A 21,666-nucleotide genomic window follows, 5' to 3' on the forward strand; every position below is an offset into this window, starting at 1 on the left:
AATAATTGTTTTGAATTATTACTGTTAGTAAAGCAACACTATTCATTTTAGATACAGTAGAACGGTGGACACTATTACAGCTGCCTTTAATTACAGATCTGACAAACACAGAGGTGAAATCTTTATAGGCGCATCGGAGTCAGTCAGGGTTGGACAAACACAGCTTGTAAGATGGATTTACATTTTATATTGAACTTGCTCATCATTTAGATTTAGTTAATTTAAGGTAATGTGTCAGGAAGCGCACCTGAGGTCTGGTACTGCTCGTCCGGCTCAGGGTTCTGGTACAGGTCTTCCTGGACCGGTTCTTCATATGTGGGTTCTGCAGAGACCGGCTCCACCTCGTACACGTTTGCACCGTTCTCCACCGCCTCAGTGACGGGCTCCACCTGACCAACACCACACAGACCATCATCATCCTCATCCTCATCCTGCGACAGCATCAGAAGCACATCATGATCTCACAGCAGTCTCCACATTATTCTGCTTCGTGCTGATATTCACTCACACATTCTGAGGGTGTGTGTATATATATATATATATATATATATATATATATATATATATATATATATATATATATTTAACTAATGCTATACTTTTTTTTTTTTTAAACCCTATTAAAAACTTTTAAAATAAATAAATAAAACGGATTCAGTAGTCAGAATTTTGAGCACCGTATGAAAATAGTCGGAGCACTTTGAGGAAGTTTTGAGTAGGGATGTTAATGATCAGTATCGAAGCAATCGAGAAACTTATCTATTGTTAATCATTATCAACACACACAAACATCAGCGCAGCACTGAGAACACACACCTGCCGGAGCTACACAGGTGGCGCCCGCTGCTCCAGCGGCTGAAGCACTGACCTGCAGCAGGTGAACTCAGATTAGTGCAGAATAGCACCACAGACTGATAACTTGGTGTACCGATGTGCCCATGATTACAGCGGATCATATTATTACTGCAAGTGTCTCCAATGACATCAAACAGCCAGAAAAACATCAATAATTAACTAAAGAAATAATAATTGTTTTGAATTATTACTGTTAGTAAAGCAACACTATTCATTTTAGATACAGTAGAACGGTGGACACTATTACAGCTGCCTTTAATTACAGATCTGACAAACACAGAGGTGAAATCTTTATAGGCGCATCGGAGTCAGTCAGGGTTGGACAAACACAGCTTGTAAGATGGATTTACATTTTATATTGAACTTGCTCATCATTTAGATTTAGTTAATTTAAGGTAATGTGTCAGGAAGCGCACCTGAGGTCTGGTACTGCTCGTCCGGCTCAGGGTTCTGGTACAGGTCTTCCTGGACCGGTTCTTCATATGTGGGTTCTGCAGAGACCGGCTCCACCTCGTACACGTTTGCACCGTTCTCCACCGCCTCAGTGACGGGCTCCACCTGACCAACACCACACAGACCATCATCATCCTCATCCTCATCCTCATCCTCATCCTCATCCTCATCCTCATCCTCATCCTCATCCTGCGACAGCATCAGAAGCACATCATGATCTCACAGCAGTCTCCACATTATTCTGCTTCGTGCTGATATTCACTCACACATTCTGAGGGTGTGTGTATATATATATATATATATATATTTAACTAATGCTATACTTTTTTTTTTTTTAAACCCTATTAAAAACTTTTAAAATAAATAAATAAAACGGATTCAGTAGTCAGAATTTTGAGCACCGTATGAAAATAGTCGGAGCACTTTGAGGAAGTTTTGAGTAGGGATGTTAATGATCAGTATCGAAGCAATCGAGAAACTTATCTATTGTTAATCATTATCAACACACACACAAACAAATTGTCATCTGATCCTCTTTCACCTACATTTTTATTTGAAGTACCCCCGATATTTTAAAGTAAATATTTAAATAATAAAGTATCAGGTTTGCATGTTCATGGTTCTCTGACGTTGGTTATGGTTATTTGTTTTAATTTAACATTTAGGTCATAAGTAATCTAAAAGTAGTCTGATTGTGTTACCTGAAATGTGTAATGTAATGGATTACGTAACTAACTACAATTCCAGTCATGTAACTTTGAATCAGTAACGGATTATGATTTGTAAGTAATCGACCCAGCTCTGCTCATCTGTGTGTTAATCATAATGATTTGATCAACGTACCTTGTCCATTCGGTCTTTCTGCACACCATACTTCCCTCCGAATCCTTTGGCATAATCTAGAATAACGGAGGAAAATTGTTAAAATGAGGATTTCTTACATATGCATGTCGAGGGCATGTTAAAGGAATATTTCAAACAAAAAATGATCAGTCAGTCATTATTTACTCAAATCCATGTCGTTCAAATCTATATAAGTTTTTTCTGTGGAACAGAAAATGACACATTTTGAGAAATGTGTGTTTTGTTTTTTTTTGGGTCCAAAAATGCAAGTCAAAACTATTTCATTACCAAAATACTTGAAATATCTTCTTTTGTGTTCCACAGAAGTCAGCCATCCAGGTTTGAATGACATGCATTTGAGAAAATAATGACTGAATGATCACTTCTGGGTGAAATATTCCCTTAACATGCTCTCAGGTTTCAACATGAAGTCTGTCATCATTTTCTCACCCTCTTTTAAGTTTGCAAAGAAAACCTTTTATTGATTTAAGATTGTAATGAATTAAAAACAAAGCTGAAACCTGACCATTCGGAATGTCAAACTTCAAAGCTACACTTCAGGTGCAGAAAGGTGAACAAACGCCGGGCTGCTGCTCCGAGGAAGAGCCCTGATTCAGTCCAGAGGGAATCCAGATCAAGTCACTGGGCAACGGCGGTCGACCTCGGACCTCGGCACAAACGCTTAAAGGCCAGACGCAGTGTTAAGGTGAAAAGCAGCTTTGAAAGTCCTCAGAATGAGCTTAACATCCCATGGGAGAAGAGAGGAAGAGGTTCAAACGCATGGCCTGTGGGAATCATGGGAATAACGCAGCGTCTGCGCAGAGATCGCTGTTGAAGAGGTCTCTGAAGGAAATGGCAGAGGAAGCTGAGAAAGGAATGTTCTGGCTACAGGAGCGTTTCACCGTGGTCATGTGTGAAAGAACAGCCGCGCTCGATTTGTTTGGCTGTTTTTGTTAAGTCAACAGCTCAAAAGGAATGGATCTCATTTCATTTCCTTTGACTCCTCACAGACTTCATGCATGCGTCAATCATCCTGCGTGATATTCGGGGAATGAACACAGCGCTGTGACTGACTGAACTCTTCTTCTTTTGACTTTCTCCAGGCTAGACGCTGCTAGAGTCAAGACTCATACAAGCACACTTTGAGGTCTAAATGCATCCCTACTATGCAAAACGTGTACAGGTTGGCAGGCCTGGTATTTTTCAAAAGAAATACAGTAGTAAATATTCCCAGATATCATGTAGTACTTGATCTGAACTAGCTTGTGGAGCAGCCTTATAGTATTTTGTTACTTTACACATGAATTTTGATTTTTGGAGGCATAACTTCAGGGGGTTTAGAGGGTTTCGCCAGAATGCATTGCATTGATGCATGACACATTAATAAATTCACAAACTACATTATTTTTGTATAAGAATTCTATTAGGGCTGCAACTAACGATTATTTTAATAATCGATTAATCTGTCGATTATTTTTTCGATTAATCGATGAATCGGATTTTTTTTTTTTTTAAACATTCATTTCCAACCCTTTATTCAAAAACAGAACTAAAATCTTTAGAAAGTGCACAAACATGTTGCTCCTTGAACATCCCTGAGCTGTTATAATAATAATAAAATAAAATAAAATGGACTAACACAAAAACATACACATGTATGCTTTACATCTGGGGTGGGGAGTGCAAAAATTAAATAATTTAACAACACTGTGTCGTTAGCGTTGGTATTGTATCAGACACCTGCACTTAACATTATATGAAAATCAAGCTCAAATGGAGTTAATAATGTTTTGACCAGAGAATGACGGAGATGGAGTGTTTTGTCTGTCGTTAGAACGGCTGTAACTGTTATGCAGTGCATAAGTGCATTAAGTGCATTATGCTTTCATCAACTTTACAGGTTATATAACTTTGATTGTAGCTATATGGGCGCTTAGTTTTTTTTTTTTTTTTTTTTTTTTTTTTTTTTTTTTTTTTTTTTTTTTTTTTTTTTTTTTTTTTTTTTTTTTTTTTTTTTTTTTTTTTTTTTTTTTTTTTTTTTTTTTTTTTTTTTTTTTTTTTTTTTTTTTTTTTTTTTTTTTTTTTTTTTTTTTTTTTTTTTTTTTTTTTTTTTTTTTTTTTTTTTTTTTTTTTTTTTTTTTTTTTTTTTTTTTTTTTTTTTTTTTTTTTTTTTTTTTTTTTTTTTTTTTTTTTTTTTTTTTTTTTTTTTTTTTTTTTTTTTTTTTTTTTTTTTTTTTTTTTTTTTTTTTTTTTTTTTTTTTTTTTTTTTTTTTTTTTTTTTTTTTTTTTTTTTTTTTTTTTTTTTTTTTTTTTTTTTTTTTTTTTTTTTTTTTTTTTTTTTTTTTTTTTTTTTTTTTTTTTTTTTTTTTTTTTTTTTTTTTTTTTTTTTTTTTTTTTTTTTTTTTTTTTTTTTTTTTTTTTTTTTTTTTTTTTTTTTTTTTTTTTTTTTTTTTTTTTTTTTTTTTTTTTTTTTTTTTTTTTTTTTTTTTTTTTTTTTTTTTTTTTTTTTTTTTTTTTTTTTTTTTTTTTTTTTTTTTTTTTTTTTTTTTTTTTTTTTTTTTTTTTTTTTTTTTTTTTTTTTTTTTTTTTTTTTTTTTTTTTTTTTTTTTTTTTTTTTTTTTTTTTTTTTTTTTTTTTTTTTTTTTTTTTTTTTTTTTTTTTTTTTTTTTTTTTTTTTTTTTTTTTTTTTTTTTTTTTTTTTTTTTTTTTTTTTTTTTTTTTTTTTTTTTTTTTTTTTTTTTTTTTTTTTTTTTTTTTTTTTTTTTTTTTTTTTTTTTTTTTTTTTTTTTTTTTTTTTTTTTTTTTTTTTTTTTTTTTTTTTTTTTTTTTTTTTTTTTTTTTTTTTTTTTTTTTTTTTTTTTTTTTTTTTTTTTTTTTTTTTTTTTTTTTTTTTTTTTTTTTTTTTTTTTTTTTTTTTTTTTTTTTTTTTTTTTTTTTTTTTTTTTTTTTTTTTTTTTTTTTTTTTTTTTTTTTTTTTTTTTTTTTTTTTTTTTTTTTTTTTTTTTTTTTTTTTTTTTTTTTTTTTTTTTTTTTTTTTTTTTTTTTTTTTTTTTTTTTTTTTTTTTTTTTTTTTTTTTTTTTTTTTTTTTTTTTTTTTTTTTTTTTTTTTTTTTTTTTTTTTTTTTTTTTTTTTTTTTTTTTTTTTTTTTTTTTTTTTTTTTTTTTTTTTTTTTTTTTTTTTTTTTTTTTTTTTTTTTTTTTTTTTTTTTTTTTTTTTTTTTTTTTTTTTTTTTTTTTTTTTTTTTTTTTTTTTTTTTTTTTTTTTTTTTTTTTTTTTTTTTTTTTTTTTTTTTTTTTTTTTTTTTTTTTTTTTTTTTTTTTTTTTTTTTTTTTTTTTTTTTTTTTTTTTTTTTTTTTTTTTTTTTTTTTTTTTTTTTTTTTTTTTTTTTTTTTTTTTTTTTTTTTTTTTTTTTTTTTTTTTTTTTTTTTTTTTTTTTTTTTTTTTTTTTTTTTTTTTTTTTTTTTTTTTTTTTTTTTTTTTTTTTTTTTTTTTTTTTTTTTTTTTTTTTTTTTTTTTTTTTTTTTTTTTTTTTTTTTTTTTTTTTTTTTTTTTTTTTTTTTTTTTTTTTTTTTTTAAATAATCAAACGTCTCGCGTCGCGCGACACAACGAATCGATTATGAAATTCGTTGCCAACGCTTTTAGTAATCGATTTTATCGATTTAATCGATTCGTTGTTGCAGCCCTAAATTCTATTCCCTATAATATTGATATTGTCAAAACATTAATTAACCCTCTGGTGGTGTTGTTCACATGGTGGTCAAAATATTATTTATATATACACACACACACATATACTGCCAAATACTCTCGGCAGATTACTGATGAGGTGAAAAAAGTTTACAAAAGTGAAATTAAAAAAAGTTGGGAAATTTATTTTACAAAACGTTTTACTCTACAATTGCAAGAAAAACAAACCCGGAAATCTGAACAAGTTGTGTTCCAAACTTGAAGTTGATATCTCAAAAAAAAAAAAAAAAAAAAAAGGCTTTCAGTCAGATTTTCTTTGGGAGCAAATTCACTGCCCATTCATTTCCAATGTGGTCATTTCTGGCCACAAACAATATAAGTGTGAGTCTGTGTGACTATTTTTCAGGACCATTTCACCTTTTTGAATCATGTCAATGATTGTGTGTGTGTGTGTGTGTGTGTGTGTGTGTGTGTGTTTTTCTATTCAGGTGGGGACTTAAACCTGAATACACACAGACTCATGGGGACTCGTGTCACGGGTAAACAAGCTAATAAATCACACAGAATTAAGTTTTTTGAAAATCTAAAAATGCCAGTAGTCTCCTGTAAGGGGTAGGTTTAGGTGTAGTGTTGGTGTAGGACAATAGAATATACGGTCTGTACAGTACAAGAAGCATTACGCCTATGGAGAGTCCCCACAAGGATAGCAAACCAGACATGCGTGTGTGTGTGTGTGTGTGTGTGTGTGTGTTCACATGGCAAGTGCAAAAACCTTTACCAAGTTTCGTACAATCCCAAATAAGTACAAAATAAAAATAAAAGATAAAATACAATCAAAAATGACCAAGCAACACCAGAGAATTAAAATACCACCGGAATAGCTATGACATCCAGAGCTTGGTATAACAATGCATATAAACAACTGAAGTCCTGCAGATGCTCATCTCTAGTTTCATATCATTAGACATAATTAAGGTATCAATACAACCCTTAGACAGAGTGAGGTGTCTTTTACCTTTCTGTGACTCGTGCAGCTGCAGTTTCTCCTGATGGTCCCATCCCACCGCAGACTTATCCTGACGGTCCGTCTGAACACCAAACTTCCCTCCGAAGCCCTTGACATAGTCTTACACAAACCAGAAAACCACAGGACAGAGTCACCGTCCGACTGTGACAGACCATTTTGATTTAGATTCATAGTTACTGACATCCATGAAGAGAACGATTGTTAGAATTATATGTAGTATTATCCCAGCCTTCTGTTCATAAGGGGAAAAAAACACTAAAATCTTCTATAAATCTGTACTGTTAAACTAAAGTCAAGCAGTGAGGCGTGAAAGATGTGACAAACCTTTCTGAGACTCGTGTTTCTCAGTCTTTCCCTGGTACTCGAAGCCCACGGCGCTCTTGTCCACTTTATCCGTCTCCACTCCAAATTTGCCACCAAAGCCTTTGGCGTAATCTGCAGATTTAAGAAGTAGAAAAATGTAATAATACAACTAGGGACATCCCGATCAGGTTTTTTGTGCCCCCGATCCAAGCCACTGAATATTGAGTATCTGCTGATTCCGAGTCCCGATGCGATATTTGTATTTTCCTTGTGCTTGGTGCACATTTTAAGTGCATTACAGCAGGGTTGCTGCAGGATTTTTAAGCACAAATAAAATTAATACCATATGAGTGGAGTGGGGTAGGGCAATGTCTATGGTAAACTTTTAAACTGTAAAATGACTAAAAAGCATGATTTACAGTTCAGATACAAGTTTTCACGAAAACAAGTTTTATAAAATGTTCAGCCTTTAAACCATTTTTTAAGAAAATGGATGAGTCAAAAGCATTATTATATTAACAAACCATTATTAATCAATAAATTATATTAATTAAATAACATGCATACACATTTTACTGTTTAGATTTTATAATGAATTATCTTCTTATCGATCCACCAGTTCACATTTACAGCTCTGTGTGTTTGCAGGATAAAAACATGGGTCATATTCACATTGGTCTGAACAAAAACAACCCAATGTTCCTGCAATACTGGAGGCTGCAGTTTAAGGACTGCATAGGACCCTATTTTTTGGGACAGCGCCATCTATTCTAACAGAGGAGACCTGATTCAAACATCAAACAAACAGATGCAAAGACTAGATCCATGGTTCTTTTTTATCCATGTCTTTTTTCAAAGATCTTTTTTTATCTTTCCATCTTATTTGCCTATTTAGCTGTGAAAAACAGTTCATTGAGCTGCTGGATGTTGTAAATTAGTATTTGTATTCAAATTATTTCACATTTATTAAAGTACTAATAATCACACTAATTTGTTTTACCGTTTACTGCAATTTAAGCGGGTCACACATCAGACGTGAAGCGCTGCGTCTAATGATCTGAAGTCTCGCACAGACACAAGACTTTCTTTCCAAGAAAACTGAATTTAAAACCAGAATATATTGAAATAAATTAGGTTAAATATTTCAAGAGGGTTACCAACGGGTACGTTTAGGGTTAGGAGTTGATTAGGACAATAATTAAGTGTATACAATTAAACAACTACATAATTCCTTAAAAATACAGAATTGAATAGCAAGTGCTATAAAATAGTATGAGCCGCTAATATTTAGTCATTTAGCAGATGCTTTTATAGAGCATATATTTTTTTTCAAATAGCCTAGAAATAACGCATTACCTTTATCATTTTACATCTAAACAAAAGCATTCATATAGCCTACGAAAAACAAATGATCAAATGTAAAAATCACTTCAGTGTGTTCATTACAAAAACTGATTATTAAAACTACAAAAGCAGTTAAATGAAGTGCTACGAGTGATTCCCTCTTGTCTTTTAGGCTACTGATCACATTGAGACAGACGGCCTACTGTAACGCACGAATCATATAAAGTTACACATCAGATGTGTTTCCCCGAGCGTTCACTGAAGACAGAACGGATGTTAGCAGGAACACTGAAATACTGTAATTCTGTGTATTTATCGGGATCTTCAGCGCGAGAAACGAGCGGAGAAAAGGTAATCCTCTCAGAAAATATACAATTAAAGATACTTTTAGATGTTTAATTACTATTTGGAGCATTGGGATAGCTAAACGAAGGCTTAATGAACTAATGTTTGTGAAAACCATAAATTCGACATTTTTTCCACTTTCTTTTTTTTTTGCCTGTAGCTCAAAATAGCCCGTGCACATTTACACTCATTTTGCCAGCATGGGTCCCATATAACGTCATTAAACCGCGGAGAAGTACCAAATTGTCACCGTTTTAATGACGTACAGAACACAATGCCTTAGAAAATCCGATCTGACAGTCGCATTGGCACATATCCAATTTATATCCGATTTATTTCCACATATGAATGAGGCCTGAAACCGATCTCGCTATATCCGAATGCATGCGTTTTTCCCCTGTTCACACGGTCATAGAACAGATCCGATCTGGGTCACACATGAGCAAAAAAACGGAATTGGGTCACATTTACCTGACATTTAAATTTAACCAAAATTAAAGATGAAAGATGCAACATAACGCCAGCAGGCACTATTAAATAAAGAGCAAACAGTTAATTCTGCCGAAATACATAATACATGAAACAGTTTTGATGCTATTGATTGTTTATGTTGCTAAGGGTGTTGCTCAGTGATACACAGAACGGTTTGGTGAAGCGGTCATAGCCGTGCCGTATCGTGAATAAAACAGCTGCCGACCAATCAGAATCGAGGAATGGAACTAACCGTTTTATAAACGTATTAGTGCTATCAAAGTTAACGCAAATTCATTTTAACGGCACTAATTTTATTAACGTGCGATTAGCATCAGAGGAGCAGATATTATGTTGCTTCTCTAATTTTACATGCAAGTATAGCCGAAATCACAGCACAGCTATTGTCTTTATCTTATGTGTATTTGATTTGATCAGACGACGGCTCGATTATCAGGATTTTTGTGCAGATTAACATCTTGGAAAGGAGAGCTGGTTATGTAGTCTTAATGGGTCACGTTTCAGTCACTATTTCATATTCATCCCGTTGTCTGACAACAGAAACAGTAAAATATATCAATGAAAACAGTTTTATTGAGAATTTAGCTGCATCAAAATACAGTATGTGGGCACAGAGAGGCAAACAAATCTAATAATAAATAATATATGTACATTTTGCATGTTCAGAAGAAGAGCTGCCCTGTGCTGCAAAAATGTAAACAGGTTTGTGTCAGTAAACTGCTCAGCGCAAACAGAGATGTGCAGAGACTTTCTCAGGGGCTGGGGCTCAAATGTAAAAAAAAAGTGCATCTATCATCACTAATATCCAATATAACAATTACTTACTGTATATACACAACATATATATTGTTCAATAATAAGATACACACTATCTCTCAATATATGCACACACTGTATAAAGACATTGGCAGATGTAAACGTGTAACAGTGACAGACATCGTAAACAGACTGTGTGGTCATAATTATTAATATGATACTACTGATATAAACTTGTATTTTATATGTTAATGTTGGGCGATCTGCTCAATTTACATTCATAAGCTCAGCATAATCATGTGTGATTGGTTATAACACGCAACACTGTAAAAACACGGAATAAGAAATATAATGCAATAAATAAGCCCTAATATTAATTAGATAGTATTACTAGTCTTGCTATCAGCCACAGGCAATATCTCACAATCGTCGATACACGATATTATCGTCTACTGGCACAACCCTATTATACGTACAATAAGCAGATTAATTGCAGCGTAAAGCGAGAAAGGTTGAGATAAGGTTAGAAAGCATGAAGTTCGTGGCAGTCTATCAGTTCATAGCAATGAGACGTGTCGACGTCTCAGATTGAAGTAGGTCAAATACTCTACAGACTGAATCTTGAACGTGCGACGCGCTAGAACATACAGAACGCACATTCGAGCGTCGTCTTTTCCTTTCAATGGCAGTGGACTGCTATAAGTGCATACCGCCACCTACTGCATGACACTGGAATGACAGCTAACGAACCGCCGGTGATTAAAAACATGCTTGACCGGCCTCGATCCCGATCCTTGAGCCCCTAAACACAACATGCCCAGAGAGGCCAGGGAAGCAGGAACGCACCTTTCTGTGACTCGTGCTTCTCCGTCTTCCCCTGATAATCAAAGCCAACAGCACTCCGGTCCACGCGGTCCGCCTGCACGCCGTAGCGGCCCCCGAACCCGGTGGTGTAGTCTGAAACAACAACACGAGCGGCTCTTACCACATCACACAATGAACACAGGAATCTTAGTGAATCTTAAAGACAGAAAGAGAGAACCACCTTTCTGCGAGGCGTGTTTTTCGGTTTTTCCGGCATACTCAAAGCCCACGGCAGACTGCAGGAAAACAGCACATCACTGAGCGTGAACATGACCGCAGAAACACTCAACCGTCCACTGAAGACTTACCTGGTCAACACGGTCAGCTTCCACGCCGAATTTACCTCCGAAGCCCTTGGAGGTGTCCGTCTGGGAGCAATGTTTGGACAGCTTGCTCTGATACTCGTGTCCCACGGCAGACTGCAAATAAAACACACGCTTCAATTCTGATGAATAAAATCAAAGAGATGTGGTCTCCACTGTAATATCTACATCTATGGATTTTCATGCAAAAAAATAAACCGAAGATCTAATTGATATATTGCAGTAATCTCTAATAGAGGCCTATAAAGACTCTTTTCTCATTCTGGGTGAATTGAACCAAGTGTTTTAAATGATCTCAAGTAAATGCATTAAAAAACAAAACGAGCGACACTCTTTACTCAAACAACAAAATTATTATTTTAATACGGACTTGGCACTGATGCACCAGGATTTTTAATATCACCAGCAGGCAGAAACTAAAACAGATCCTCTTCGTTATGAATATGAAGCACTCTCTTATTATGAGTTTTATGCTGAAACAGGCACTCTGAACAAACACATCACTGTAAAGCGAGCGCCGGCTTCGGAGAAGTGAATCATGAGAGCGAAGCCGCTTGCCTTATCCATGCGGTCCTGCTGCAACCCAAACTTTCCTCCGTAACCGTGAGACGCTTGCGGCATGTGCTCCAGCTCCTTCTGCTTCAGCTCGCTGTGTTCAGACGACACCCTCTCACGCAGCTTATGAATACTGAGAAACACAAGGAAATTATATTCTGTGAATTATCATTACCATGTTCACCAAGAAATCTGAGGCCAGTTATATAAACCTAGTCTCTGTCTTAAGAGCTAGTCTGACCAACTAGGGTTGTTAAGTTGTGAGCAGTCCTAAAGATTTATTTATTTATTTATTTATTTATTTATTTATTTATTTATTTATTTATTTATTTATTTATTTATTTATTTATTTATTTATTTATTTATTTATTTATTTATTTATTTATTTATTTATTTATTTATTTATTTATTTATTTATTTATTTATTTATTTATTTATTTATTTATTTATTTATTTATTTATTTATTTATTTATTTATTTATTTATTTATTTATTTATTTATTTATTTATTTATTTATTTATTTATTTATTTATTTATTTATTTATTTATTTATTTATTTATTTATTTATTTATTTATTTATTTATTTATTTATTTATTTATTTATTTATTTATTTATTTATTTATTTATTTATTTATTTATTTATTTATTTATTTATTTATTTATTTATTTATTTATTTATTTATTTATTTATTTATTTATTTATTTATTTATTTATTTATTTATTTATTTATTTATTTATTTATTTATTTATTTATTTATTTATTTATTTATTTATTTATTTATTTATTTATTTATTTATTTATTTATTTATTTATTTATTTATTTATTTATTTATTTATTTATTTATTTATTTATTTATTTATTTATTTATTTATTTATTTATTTATTTATTTATTTATTTATTTATTTATTTATTTATTTATTTATTTATTTATTTATTTATTTATTTATTTATTTATTTATTTATTTATTTATTTATTTATTTATTTATTTATTTATTTATTTATTTATTTATTTATTTATTTATTTATTTATTTATTTATTTATTTATTTATTTATTTATTTATTTATTTATTTATTTATTTATTTATTTATTTATTTATTTATTTATTTATTTATTTATTTATTTATTTATTTATTTATTTATTTATTTATTTATTTATTTATTTATTTATTTATTTATTTATTTATTTATTTATTTATTTATTTATTTATTTATTTATTTATTTATTTATTTATTTATTTATTTATTTATTTATTTATTTATTTATTTATTTATTTATTTATTTATTTATTTATTTATTTATTTATTTATTTATTTATTTATTTATTTATTTATTTATTTATTTATTTATTTATTTATTTATTTATTTATTTATTTATTTATTTATTTATTTATTTATTTATTTATTTATTTATTTATTTATTTATTTATTTATTTATTTATTTATTTATTTATTTATTTATTTATTTATTTATTTATTTATTTATTTATTTATTTATTTATTTATTTATTTATTTATTTATTTATTTATTTATTTATTTATTTATTTATTTATTTATTTATTTATTTATTTATTTATTTATTTATTTATTTATTTATTTATTTATTTATTTATTTATTTATTTATTTATTTATTTATTTATTTATTTATTTATTTATTTATTTATTTATTTATTTATTTATTTATTTATTTATTTATTTATTTATTTATTTATTTATTTATTTATTTATTTATTTATTTATTTATTTATTTATTTATTTATTTATTTATTTATTTATTTATTTATTTATTTATTTATTTATTTATTTATTTATTTATTTATTTATTTATTTATTTATTTATTTATTTATTTATTTATTTATTTATTTATTTATTTATTTATTTATTTATTTATTTATTTATTTATTTATTTATTTATTTATTTATTTTAATCGTTCATATTACGGAAGCTGACTAACTTGATGTGTTCCTGATGACCGGAGCCGGCCACAGTCTTGGCTCCCCAACGCTGCTCCTTCTCTGAGACATCATTCTGGCATTCGGTGGAAAAAGAGAGACATCAGTGTTGAAAAGCCACAGAAACAATAGGAAAACATAAATGTTGAAATTTGTATGAATTTGCATAAAGAGATAGGTGCAAATATTCACTAGACTGTGATTAGTTAAGTTTGCATCTTTAAAAAATAAATAAATAAATAAAAATAAAAAACATTATAATATTTCACTGCATGTATTTTCATTTACATCCACAGATAAAACTCGTAATGCATGAATGAGCATGTCTTGAGAAGTGATGCACGGTGTTTGTAACCTCAAAGTCCGGGTCAGTTTCCCAATCATCTCCTCCATCATCCACCGACACAGAGACGGACTGACCAGCGGCTGCCTTCCACATCTGACGAACACAAAACACCATCACATCACCAAGTGCTCTCAAAGTACCACATGTGTGTTAGTTTGATTCACATAAGCTGCCATTTCGCCCCAGATTCACACTTGCACAATCACTATCTCGGTATCGGTTCTAGTGTGAACCCGGACTGTAAGGAAGACGCCTATCCAGGCCACTAAACAAACACGTCGGTTGGCGTTGTTGGACCTAGTTAGTCATCAAATATCTTTACTACTGAATTAATGTTAATTAATGCAATATGTGAATGAACACGTCTGGTGTGTACACGCCATGCATAACGTTACACGCAGACGAACAAGATTAAATGTTTTTTTTAATAGACACGTTAAATCTGATCTGCGGACACTAATGCAAGCAAACGAGCAGAAATAAAGCGAAATTAATGCGTTCTGCTGAGAAATGAGGACTCGTCTTCTTGATGTGTTCGGGGTTTGGTGGTCTCGCCTCTAAACCGCCCGTTTAAAACCTGTAAAATCACGCCTTCACACTTACGGTGTACTTCGATGCCCTCCTTAATGCACGTGTTCTTTAAATGAATAACGCTAATAGAGAATGTAATAATAGTTATGAAGAGAAAGTCGTCAGCGTTCCTGGCCACAGTCTTCCGCTTCCCACTTCCTGCTCCAAACCCGACGGCACCACCTGAGCTCCGGGAGCGGGGGGGACGCCGGCTGTTCCACAATGACAGGGACATTGTGGGATTTGCTGTCATTGACATTATTGTTATTATTTATTATCATCTTATTTGAGATCGGAAAATGATGATCTGATTCAAGTTCAGGCTAAGATAGGCCTAGCATACCTGAGAAATCTGGTCTCCGGCCAGCAGCGTTACGCAATTTCCCCTCATCGCGTAATAGTATGACCGGACTGTGCGCGAGCTCAGCGTCCTGCAGCGCCAGCACCGCAGCGCTAGGACCGCGTTTTCTCTCTTTCTCAGGAATGATTTACTGATTTAATTATTTAAATTTAATTTATAAGTTATTTTACGCACCTAAACAAAGCCGTTGCTATACCCCTCTTAAATCTTTAAACCTAATTAGTTTCAATATGCGAGTCACTATTTTCACTATTATTTTATTTCAAAGCGAATATAAAATTGTATCTGTGGATGTGCGGGACTGACTTTTCATTACAAATGAAAATATATTTTTTATATTACCTTGTTAAAAAGAAAAAAGATTAAGTAAAATAGTACAAAAATACACTCTTAAAATGCTGGGTTAAAAAAAATACAATAAAAAAAATAATAACAATAATAATAAATAACAATCACAATTTTTTTCTGTAATACAATTACACAACACAAAAAATGCAACTGTAAATATCAATTTCAAAATCATTCTGTGAAAAATTCTGTAAAACTTAATAAATAATCAAAAGCTTAGTTATTAAAAATAATTAATGCAACATTTTTATTCAACAGTTTTTAGCATTGTAATGAGTTCAAAAATGTATTTATTAAAAACTCATTCAGACGCGGAGCGGCCGTATCTCTCGACCGCAACAAACGGGAGGCTTTTCAGACGCGCACTTCAGCTTGCCCTCGGCGCGCGAGTCAAACAAGCGCGGAAAAGGTAGGCTACAGCTGCCAAATGAGCTTCAGTAGAACAACAGGGAACTGTGGTCTGATGGGATATTGTTATATGTCACTAAAACAAACTTTCCTGTCCTGTCAGCCGTTTTACTCTCCTCACGACGCACGCGCTTCAACTGTACCCGAAAATGAGGCCTCATCATAAAAAACCGCGCTAGAAACTGCGAGCATGCATCTTCAGTTAAGTCACGAAATTACCAAAATGGCGATTAAAGCTGCAAAGCTGTGCATGCATGTATGTGCAATACATTTAAGAACGTCTCTCAAATTCATACAGCCTACTGAAATATTCTGCAATTCGAAATCACAATAGGGCGCAAGGCTATGTCAATTATTATTTTTGTTATCTTCTTGACATCAAACATGTGAAGTCTAATATGAAAACGTTCCTACCGTTGCTTAAAGGGATAGATTTGGATCTTGACCTAAGGGTGTCTTTTATCTGGCAACACAGTAAGAAGAAAATGTGGAAACATGTTTTCCAAATTTAAAACCAAACTCCTTCGAGAATTGAACCAGCGACCCAAGGATAGCCAACACTTCATCTACAGTCCTCCGCTCTACCAGCTGAGCTATCAAGGATGGGACAACAACAAACCAAGAAATTCAGAAAGCCTTACCTCTTAGGATAATTGAGGAAATCAGGCTGCTTTTTGGTAAATGTATCAAGGGCCCTACACAGCAAGCTCCACCTTGTTTTCTGAGACCTCGTGGCGCAACGGTAGCGTCTGACTCCAGATCAGAAGGTTGCGTGTTCAAATCACGCCGGGTCAGGTGTTATCTTCTTGACATCAAACATGTGAAGTCTAATATGAAAACGTTCCTACCGTTGCTTAAAGGGATAGATTTGGATCTTGACCTAAGGGTGTCCTTTTATCTGGCAACACAGTAAGAAGAAAATGTGGAAACATGTTTTCCAAATTTAAAACCAAACTCCTTCGAGCCAGAATTGAACCAGCGACCTAAGGATAGCCAACACTTCATCTACAGTCCTCCGCCTACCAGCTGAGCTATCAAGGATGGGACAACAACACACCAAGAAATTCAGAAAGCCTTACCTCTTAGGATAATTGAGGAAATCAGGCTGCTTTTTGGTAAATGTATCAAGGGCCCTACACAGCAAGCTCCACCTTGTTTTCTGAGACCTCGTGCGCAACGGTAGCGGCCTGACTCCAGATCAGAAGGTTGCGTGTTCAAATCACGTCCGGGGTCAGGTGTTATCTTCTTGACATCAAACATGTGAAGTCTAATATGAAAAATGTTGCTTAAAGGGATAGATTTGGATCTTGACCTAAGGGTGCCTTTTATCTGGCAACACGAAGTAAGAAGAAAATGTGGAAACATGTTTTCCAAATTTAAAACCAAACTCCTTCGAGCCTGAATTGAACCAGCGACCCAAGGATAGCCAACACTTCATCTACAGTCCTCCGCTCTACCAGCTGAGCTATCGAAGGATGGGACAACAACAAACCAAGAAATTCAGAAAGCCTTACCTCTTAGGATAATTGAGGAAATCAGGCTGCTTTTTGGTAAATGTATCAAGGGCCCTACACAGCAAGCACCACCTTGTTTTCTGAGACCTCGTGCGCAACGGTAGCGCCTGACTCCAGATCAGAAGGTTGCGTGTTCAAATCACGTCCGGGGTCAGGTGTTATCTTCTTGACATCAAACATGTGAAGTCTAATATGAAAAATGTTGCTTAAAGGGATAGATTTGGATCTTGACCTAAGGGTGTCTTTTATCTGGCAACACAGTAAGAAGAAAATGTGGAAACATGTTTTCCAAATTTAAAACCAAACTCCTTCGAGAATTGAACCAGCGACCCAAGGATAGCCAACACTTCATCTACAGTCCTCCGCCTACCAGCTGAGCTATCAAGGATGGGACAACAACACCAAGAAATTCAGAAAGCCTTACCTCTTAGGATAATTGAGGGAAATCAGGCTGCTTTTTGGTAAATGTATCAAGGGCCCTACAGCAAGCACCACCTTGTTTTCTGAGACCTCGTGCGCAACGGTAGCGCCTGACTCCAGATCAGAAGGTTGCGTGTTCAAATCACGCCGGGTCAGGTGTTATCTTCTTGACATCAAACATGTGAAGTCTAATATGAAAACGTTCCTTCCGTTGCTTAAAGGGATAGATTTGGATCTTGACCTAAGGGTGTCTTTTATCTGGCAACACGAAGTAAGAAGAAAATGTGGAAACATGTTTTCCAAATTTAAAACCAAACTCCTTCGAGCGAATTGAACCAGCGACCTAAGGATAGCCAACACTTCATCTACAGTCCTCCGCTCTACCAGCTGAGCTATCAAGGATGGGACAACAACACCAAGAAATTCAGAAAGCCTTACCTCTTAGGATAATTGAGGAAATCAGGCTGCTTTTTGGTAAATGTATCAAGGGCCCTACAGCAAGCACCACCTTGTTTTCTGAGACCTCGTGGCGCAACGGTAGCGTCTGACTCCAGATCAGAAGGTTGCGTGTTCAAATCACGTCGGGGTCAGGTGTTATCTTCTTGACATCAAACATGTGAAGTCTAATATGAAAACGTTCCTACCGTTGCTTAAAGGGATAGATTTGGATCTTGACCTAAGGGTGTCTTTTATCTGGCAACACAGTAAGAAGAAAATGTGGAAACATGTTTTCCAAATTTAAAACCAAACTCCTTCGAGCCAGAATTGAACCAGCGACCCAAGGATAGCCAACACTTCATCTACAGTCCTCCGCTCTACCAGCTGAGCTATCAAGGATGGGACAACAACACCAAGAAATTCAGAAAGCCTTACCTCTTAGGATAATTGAGGAAATCAGGCTGCTTTTTGGTAAATGTATCAAGGGCCCTACACAGCAAGCACCACCTTGTTTTCTGAGACCTCGTGCGCAACGGTAGCGTCTGACTCCAGATCAGAAGGTTGCGTGTTCAAATCACGTCGGGGTCAGGTGTTATCTTCTTGACATCAAACATGTGAAGTCTAATATGAAAAACGTTGCTTAAAGGGATAGATTTGGATCTTGACCTAAGGGTGCCTTTTATCTGGCAACACGTAAGAAGAAAATGTGGAAACATGTTTTCCAAATTTAAAACCAAACTCCTTCGAGCGAATTGAACCAGCGACCTAAGGATAGCCAACACTTCATCTACAGTCCTCCTCTACCAGCTGAGCTATCAAGGATGGGACAACAACACCAAGAAATTCAGAAAGCCTTACCTCTTAGGATAATTGAGGAAATCAGGCTGCTTTTTGTGGTAAATGTATCAAGGGCCCTACACAGCAAGCACCACCTTGTTTTCTGAGACCTCGTGCGCAACGGTAGCGTCTGACTCCAGATCAGAAGGTTGCGTGTTCAAATCACGTCGGGGTCAGGTGTTATCTTCTTGACATCAAACATGTGAAGTCTAATATGAAAAACGTTGCTTAAAGGGATAGATTTGGATCTTGACCTAAGGGTGTCTTTTATCTGGCAACACGTAAGAAGAAAATGTGGAAACATGTTTTCCAAATTTAAAACCAAACTCCTTCGAGAATTGAACCAGCGACCTAAGGATAGCCAACACTTCATCTACAGTCCTCCGCTCTACCAGCTGAGCTATCGAAGGATGGGACAACAACACACCAAGAAATTCAGAAAGCCTTACCTCTTAGGATAATTGAGGGAAATCAGGCTGCTTTTTGTGGTAAATGTATCAAGGGCCCTACACAGCAAGCTCCACCTTGTTTTCTGAGACCTCGTGGCGCAACGGTAGCGCGTCTGACTCCAGATCAGAAGGTTGCGTGTTCAAATCACGTCGGGGTCAGGTGTTATCTTCTTGACATCAAACATGTGAAGTCTAATATGAAAAACGTTCCTTCCGTTGCTTAAAGGGATAGATTTGAATCTTGACCTAAGGGTGTCTTTTATCTGGCAACACGAAGTAAGAAGAAAATGTGGAAACATGTTTTCCAAATTTAAACCCAAACTCCTTCGAGCCTGAATCGAACCAGCAACCTAAGGATAGCCAACACTTCATCTACACTCCTCCCCTCTACCAGCTGAGCTATCGAAGGATGCGACAATAACACACCAAGAAATTCAGAAAGCCTTACCTCTTAGGATAATTGAGGGAAATCAGGCTGCTTTTTGTGGTAAATGTATCAAGGGCCCTACACAGCAAGCTCCACCTTGTTTTCTGAGACCTCGTGGCGCAACGGTAGCGCGTCTGACTCCAGATCAGAAGGTTGCGTGTTCAAATCACGTCGGGGTCAGGTGTTATCTTCTTGACATCAAACATGTGAAGTCTAATATGAAAAATGTTGCTTAAAGGGATAGATTTGGATCTTGACCTAAGGGTGCCTTTTATCTGGCAACACGTAAGAAGAAAATGTGGAAACATGTTTTCCAAATTTAAAACCAAACTCCTTCGAGAATTGAACCAGCGACCTAAGGATAGCCAACACTTCATCTACAGTCCTCCTCTACCAGCTGAGCTATCAAGGATGGGACAACACACCAAGAAATTCAGAAAGCCTTACCTCTTAGGATAATTGAGGAAATCAGGCTGCTTTTTGTGGTAAATGTATCAAGGGCCCTACAGCAAGCTCCACCTTGTTTTCTGAGACCTCGTGCGCAACGGTAGCGCCTGACTCCAGATCAGAAGGTTGCGTGTTCAAATCACGTCGGGGTCAGGTGTTATCTTCTTGACATCAAACATGTGAAGTCTAATATGAAAAACGTTGCTTAAAGGGATAGATTTGGATCTTGACCTAAGGGTGCCTTTTATCTGGCAACACAGTAAGAAGAAAATGTGGAAACATGTTTTCCAAATTTAAAACCAAACTCCTTCGAGAATTGAACCAGCGACCTAAGGATAGCCAACACTTCATCTACAGTCCTCCGCTCTACCAGCTGAGCTATCAAGGATGGGACAACAACACCAAGAAATTCAGAAAGCCTTACCTCTTAGGATAATTGAGGAAATCAGGCTGCTTTTTGGTAAATGTATCAAGGGCCCTACAGCAAGCTCCACCTTGTTTTCTGAGACCTCGTGGCGCAACGGTAGCGCGTCTGACTCCAGATCAGAAGGTTGCGTGTTCAAATCACGCCGGGTCAGGTGTTATCTTCTTGACATCAAACATGTGAAGTCTAATATGAAAAACGTTCCTTCCGTTGCTTAAAGGGATAGATTTGGATCTTGACCTAAGGGTGTCTTTTATCTGGCAACACGAAGTAAGAAGAAAATGTGGAAACATGTTTTCCAAATTTAAAACCAAACTCCTTCGAGGAATTGAACCAGCGACCTAAGGATAGCCAACACTTCATCTACAGTCCTCCTCTACCAGCTGAGCTATCAAGGATGGGACAACACACCAAGAAATTCAGAAAGCCTTACCTCTTAGGATAATTGAGGGAAATCAGGCTGCTTTTTGGTAAATGTATCAAGGGCCCTACAGCAAGCTCCACCTTGTTTTCTGAGACCTCGTGCGCAACGGTAGCGCCTGACTCCAGATCAGAAGGTTGCGTGTTCAAATCACGTCGGGGTCAGGTGTTATCTTCTTGACATCAAACATGTGAAGTCTAATATGAAAAACGTTCCTTCCGTTGCTTAAAGGGATAGATTTGGATCTTGACCTAAGGGTGCCTTTTATCTGGCAACACAGTAAGAAGAAAATGTGGAAACATGTTTTCCAAATTTAAAACCAAACTCCTTCGAGCCTGAATTGAACCAGCGACCTAAGGATAGCCAACACTTCATCTACAGTCCTCCTCTACCAGCTGAGCTATCAAGGATGGGACAACAACACACCAAGAAATTCAGAAAGC

At 34.1% G+C, this 21,666-nt stretch overlaps 1 protein-coding gene and 5 non-coding genes across 6 annotated transcripts in view; 3 read left to right on the forward strand and 3 right to left on the reverse strand.

Annotated features, from left to right (window-relative positions):
- Positions 1–15,194, reverse strand: part of LOC131524093 (src substrate cortactin-like) — a 22,308-nt gene extending 7,114 nt beyond the window's left edge. Inside the window, exons 1-14 of the mRNA XM_058750832.1 lie at positions 15,073–15,194; positions 14,169–14,252; positions 13,816–13,889; positions 11,853–11,982; positions 11,280–11,390; positions 11,153–11,207; positions 10,954–11,064; positions 7,192–7,302; positions 6,856–6,966; positions 2,152–2,207; positions 1,272–1,413; positions 1,119–1,144; positions 248–431; positions 95–120 (exon numbers count right to left, since the gene is read on the reverse strand). Coding sequence (XP_058606815.1) covers positions 95–120; positions 248–431; positions 1,119–1,144; positions 1,272–1,413; positions 2,152–2,207; positions 6,856–6,966; positions 7,192–7,302; positions 10,954–11,064; positions 11,153–11,207; positions 11,280–11,390; positions 11,853–11,982; positions 13,816–13,889; positions 14,169–14,252; positions 15,073–15,120 — 1,269 coding nt within the window. The 5' untranslated portion in view covers positions 15,121–15,194. The remainder of the gene's footprint in view (positions 1–94; positions 121–247; positions 432–1,118; positions 1,145–1,271; positions 1,414–2,151; positions 2,208–6,855; positions 6,967–7,191; positions 7,303–10,953; positions 11,065–11,152; positions 11,208–11,279; positions 11,391–11,852; positions 11,983–13,815; positions 13,890–14,168; positions 14,253–15,072) is intronic.
- A 2,040-nt stretch (positions 15,195–17,234) lies between these two features.
- Positions 17,235–17,321, reverse strand: trnay-gua (transfer RNA tyrosine (anticodon GUA)). Its single transcript is given in 2 exon segments — positions 17,235–17,270; positions 17,285–17,321. It is a non-coding gene; the product is annotated as a tRNA-Tyr (tRNA).
- Positions 17,322–18,529: 1,208 nt separating this feature from the next.
- On the reverse strand, positions 18,530–18,617 carry trnay-gua (transfer RNA tyrosine (anticodon GUA)). Its single transcript is given in 2 exon segments — positions 18,530–18,566; positions 18,581–18,617. It is a non-coding gene; the product is annotated as a tRNA-Tyr (tRNA).
- A 974-nt stretch (positions 18,618–19,591) lies between these two features.
- On the forward strand, positions 19,592–19,663 carry trnaw-cca (transfer RNA tryptophan (anticodon CCA)). Its single transcript has one exon. It is a non-coding gene; the product is annotated as a tRNA-Trp (tRNA).
- Positions 19,664–20,039: 376 nt separating this feature from the next.
- trnaw-cca (transfer RNA tryptophan (anticodon CCA)) lies at positions 20,040–20,111 on the forward strand. The gene has a single exon. It is a non-coding gene; the product is annotated as a tRNA-Trp (tRNA).
- A 773-nt stretch (positions 20,112–20,884) lies between these two features.
- Positions 20,885–20,955, forward strand: trnaw-cca (transfer RNA tryptophan (anticodon CCA)). The gene has a single exon. It is a non-coding gene; the product is annotated as a tRNA-Trp (tRNA).
- Positions 20,956–21,666: the final 711 nt, after the last annotated feature.

Source organism: Onychostoma macrolepis, chromosome 18, assembly GCF_012432095.1.
Source record: "Onychostoma macrolepis isolate SWU-2019 chromosome 18, ASM1243209v1, whole genome shotgun sequence".
Classification (NCBI taxonomy): domain Eukaryota; kingdom Metazoa; phylum Chordata; class Actinopteri; order Cypriniformes; family Cyprinidae; genus Onychostoma; species Onychostoma macrolepis.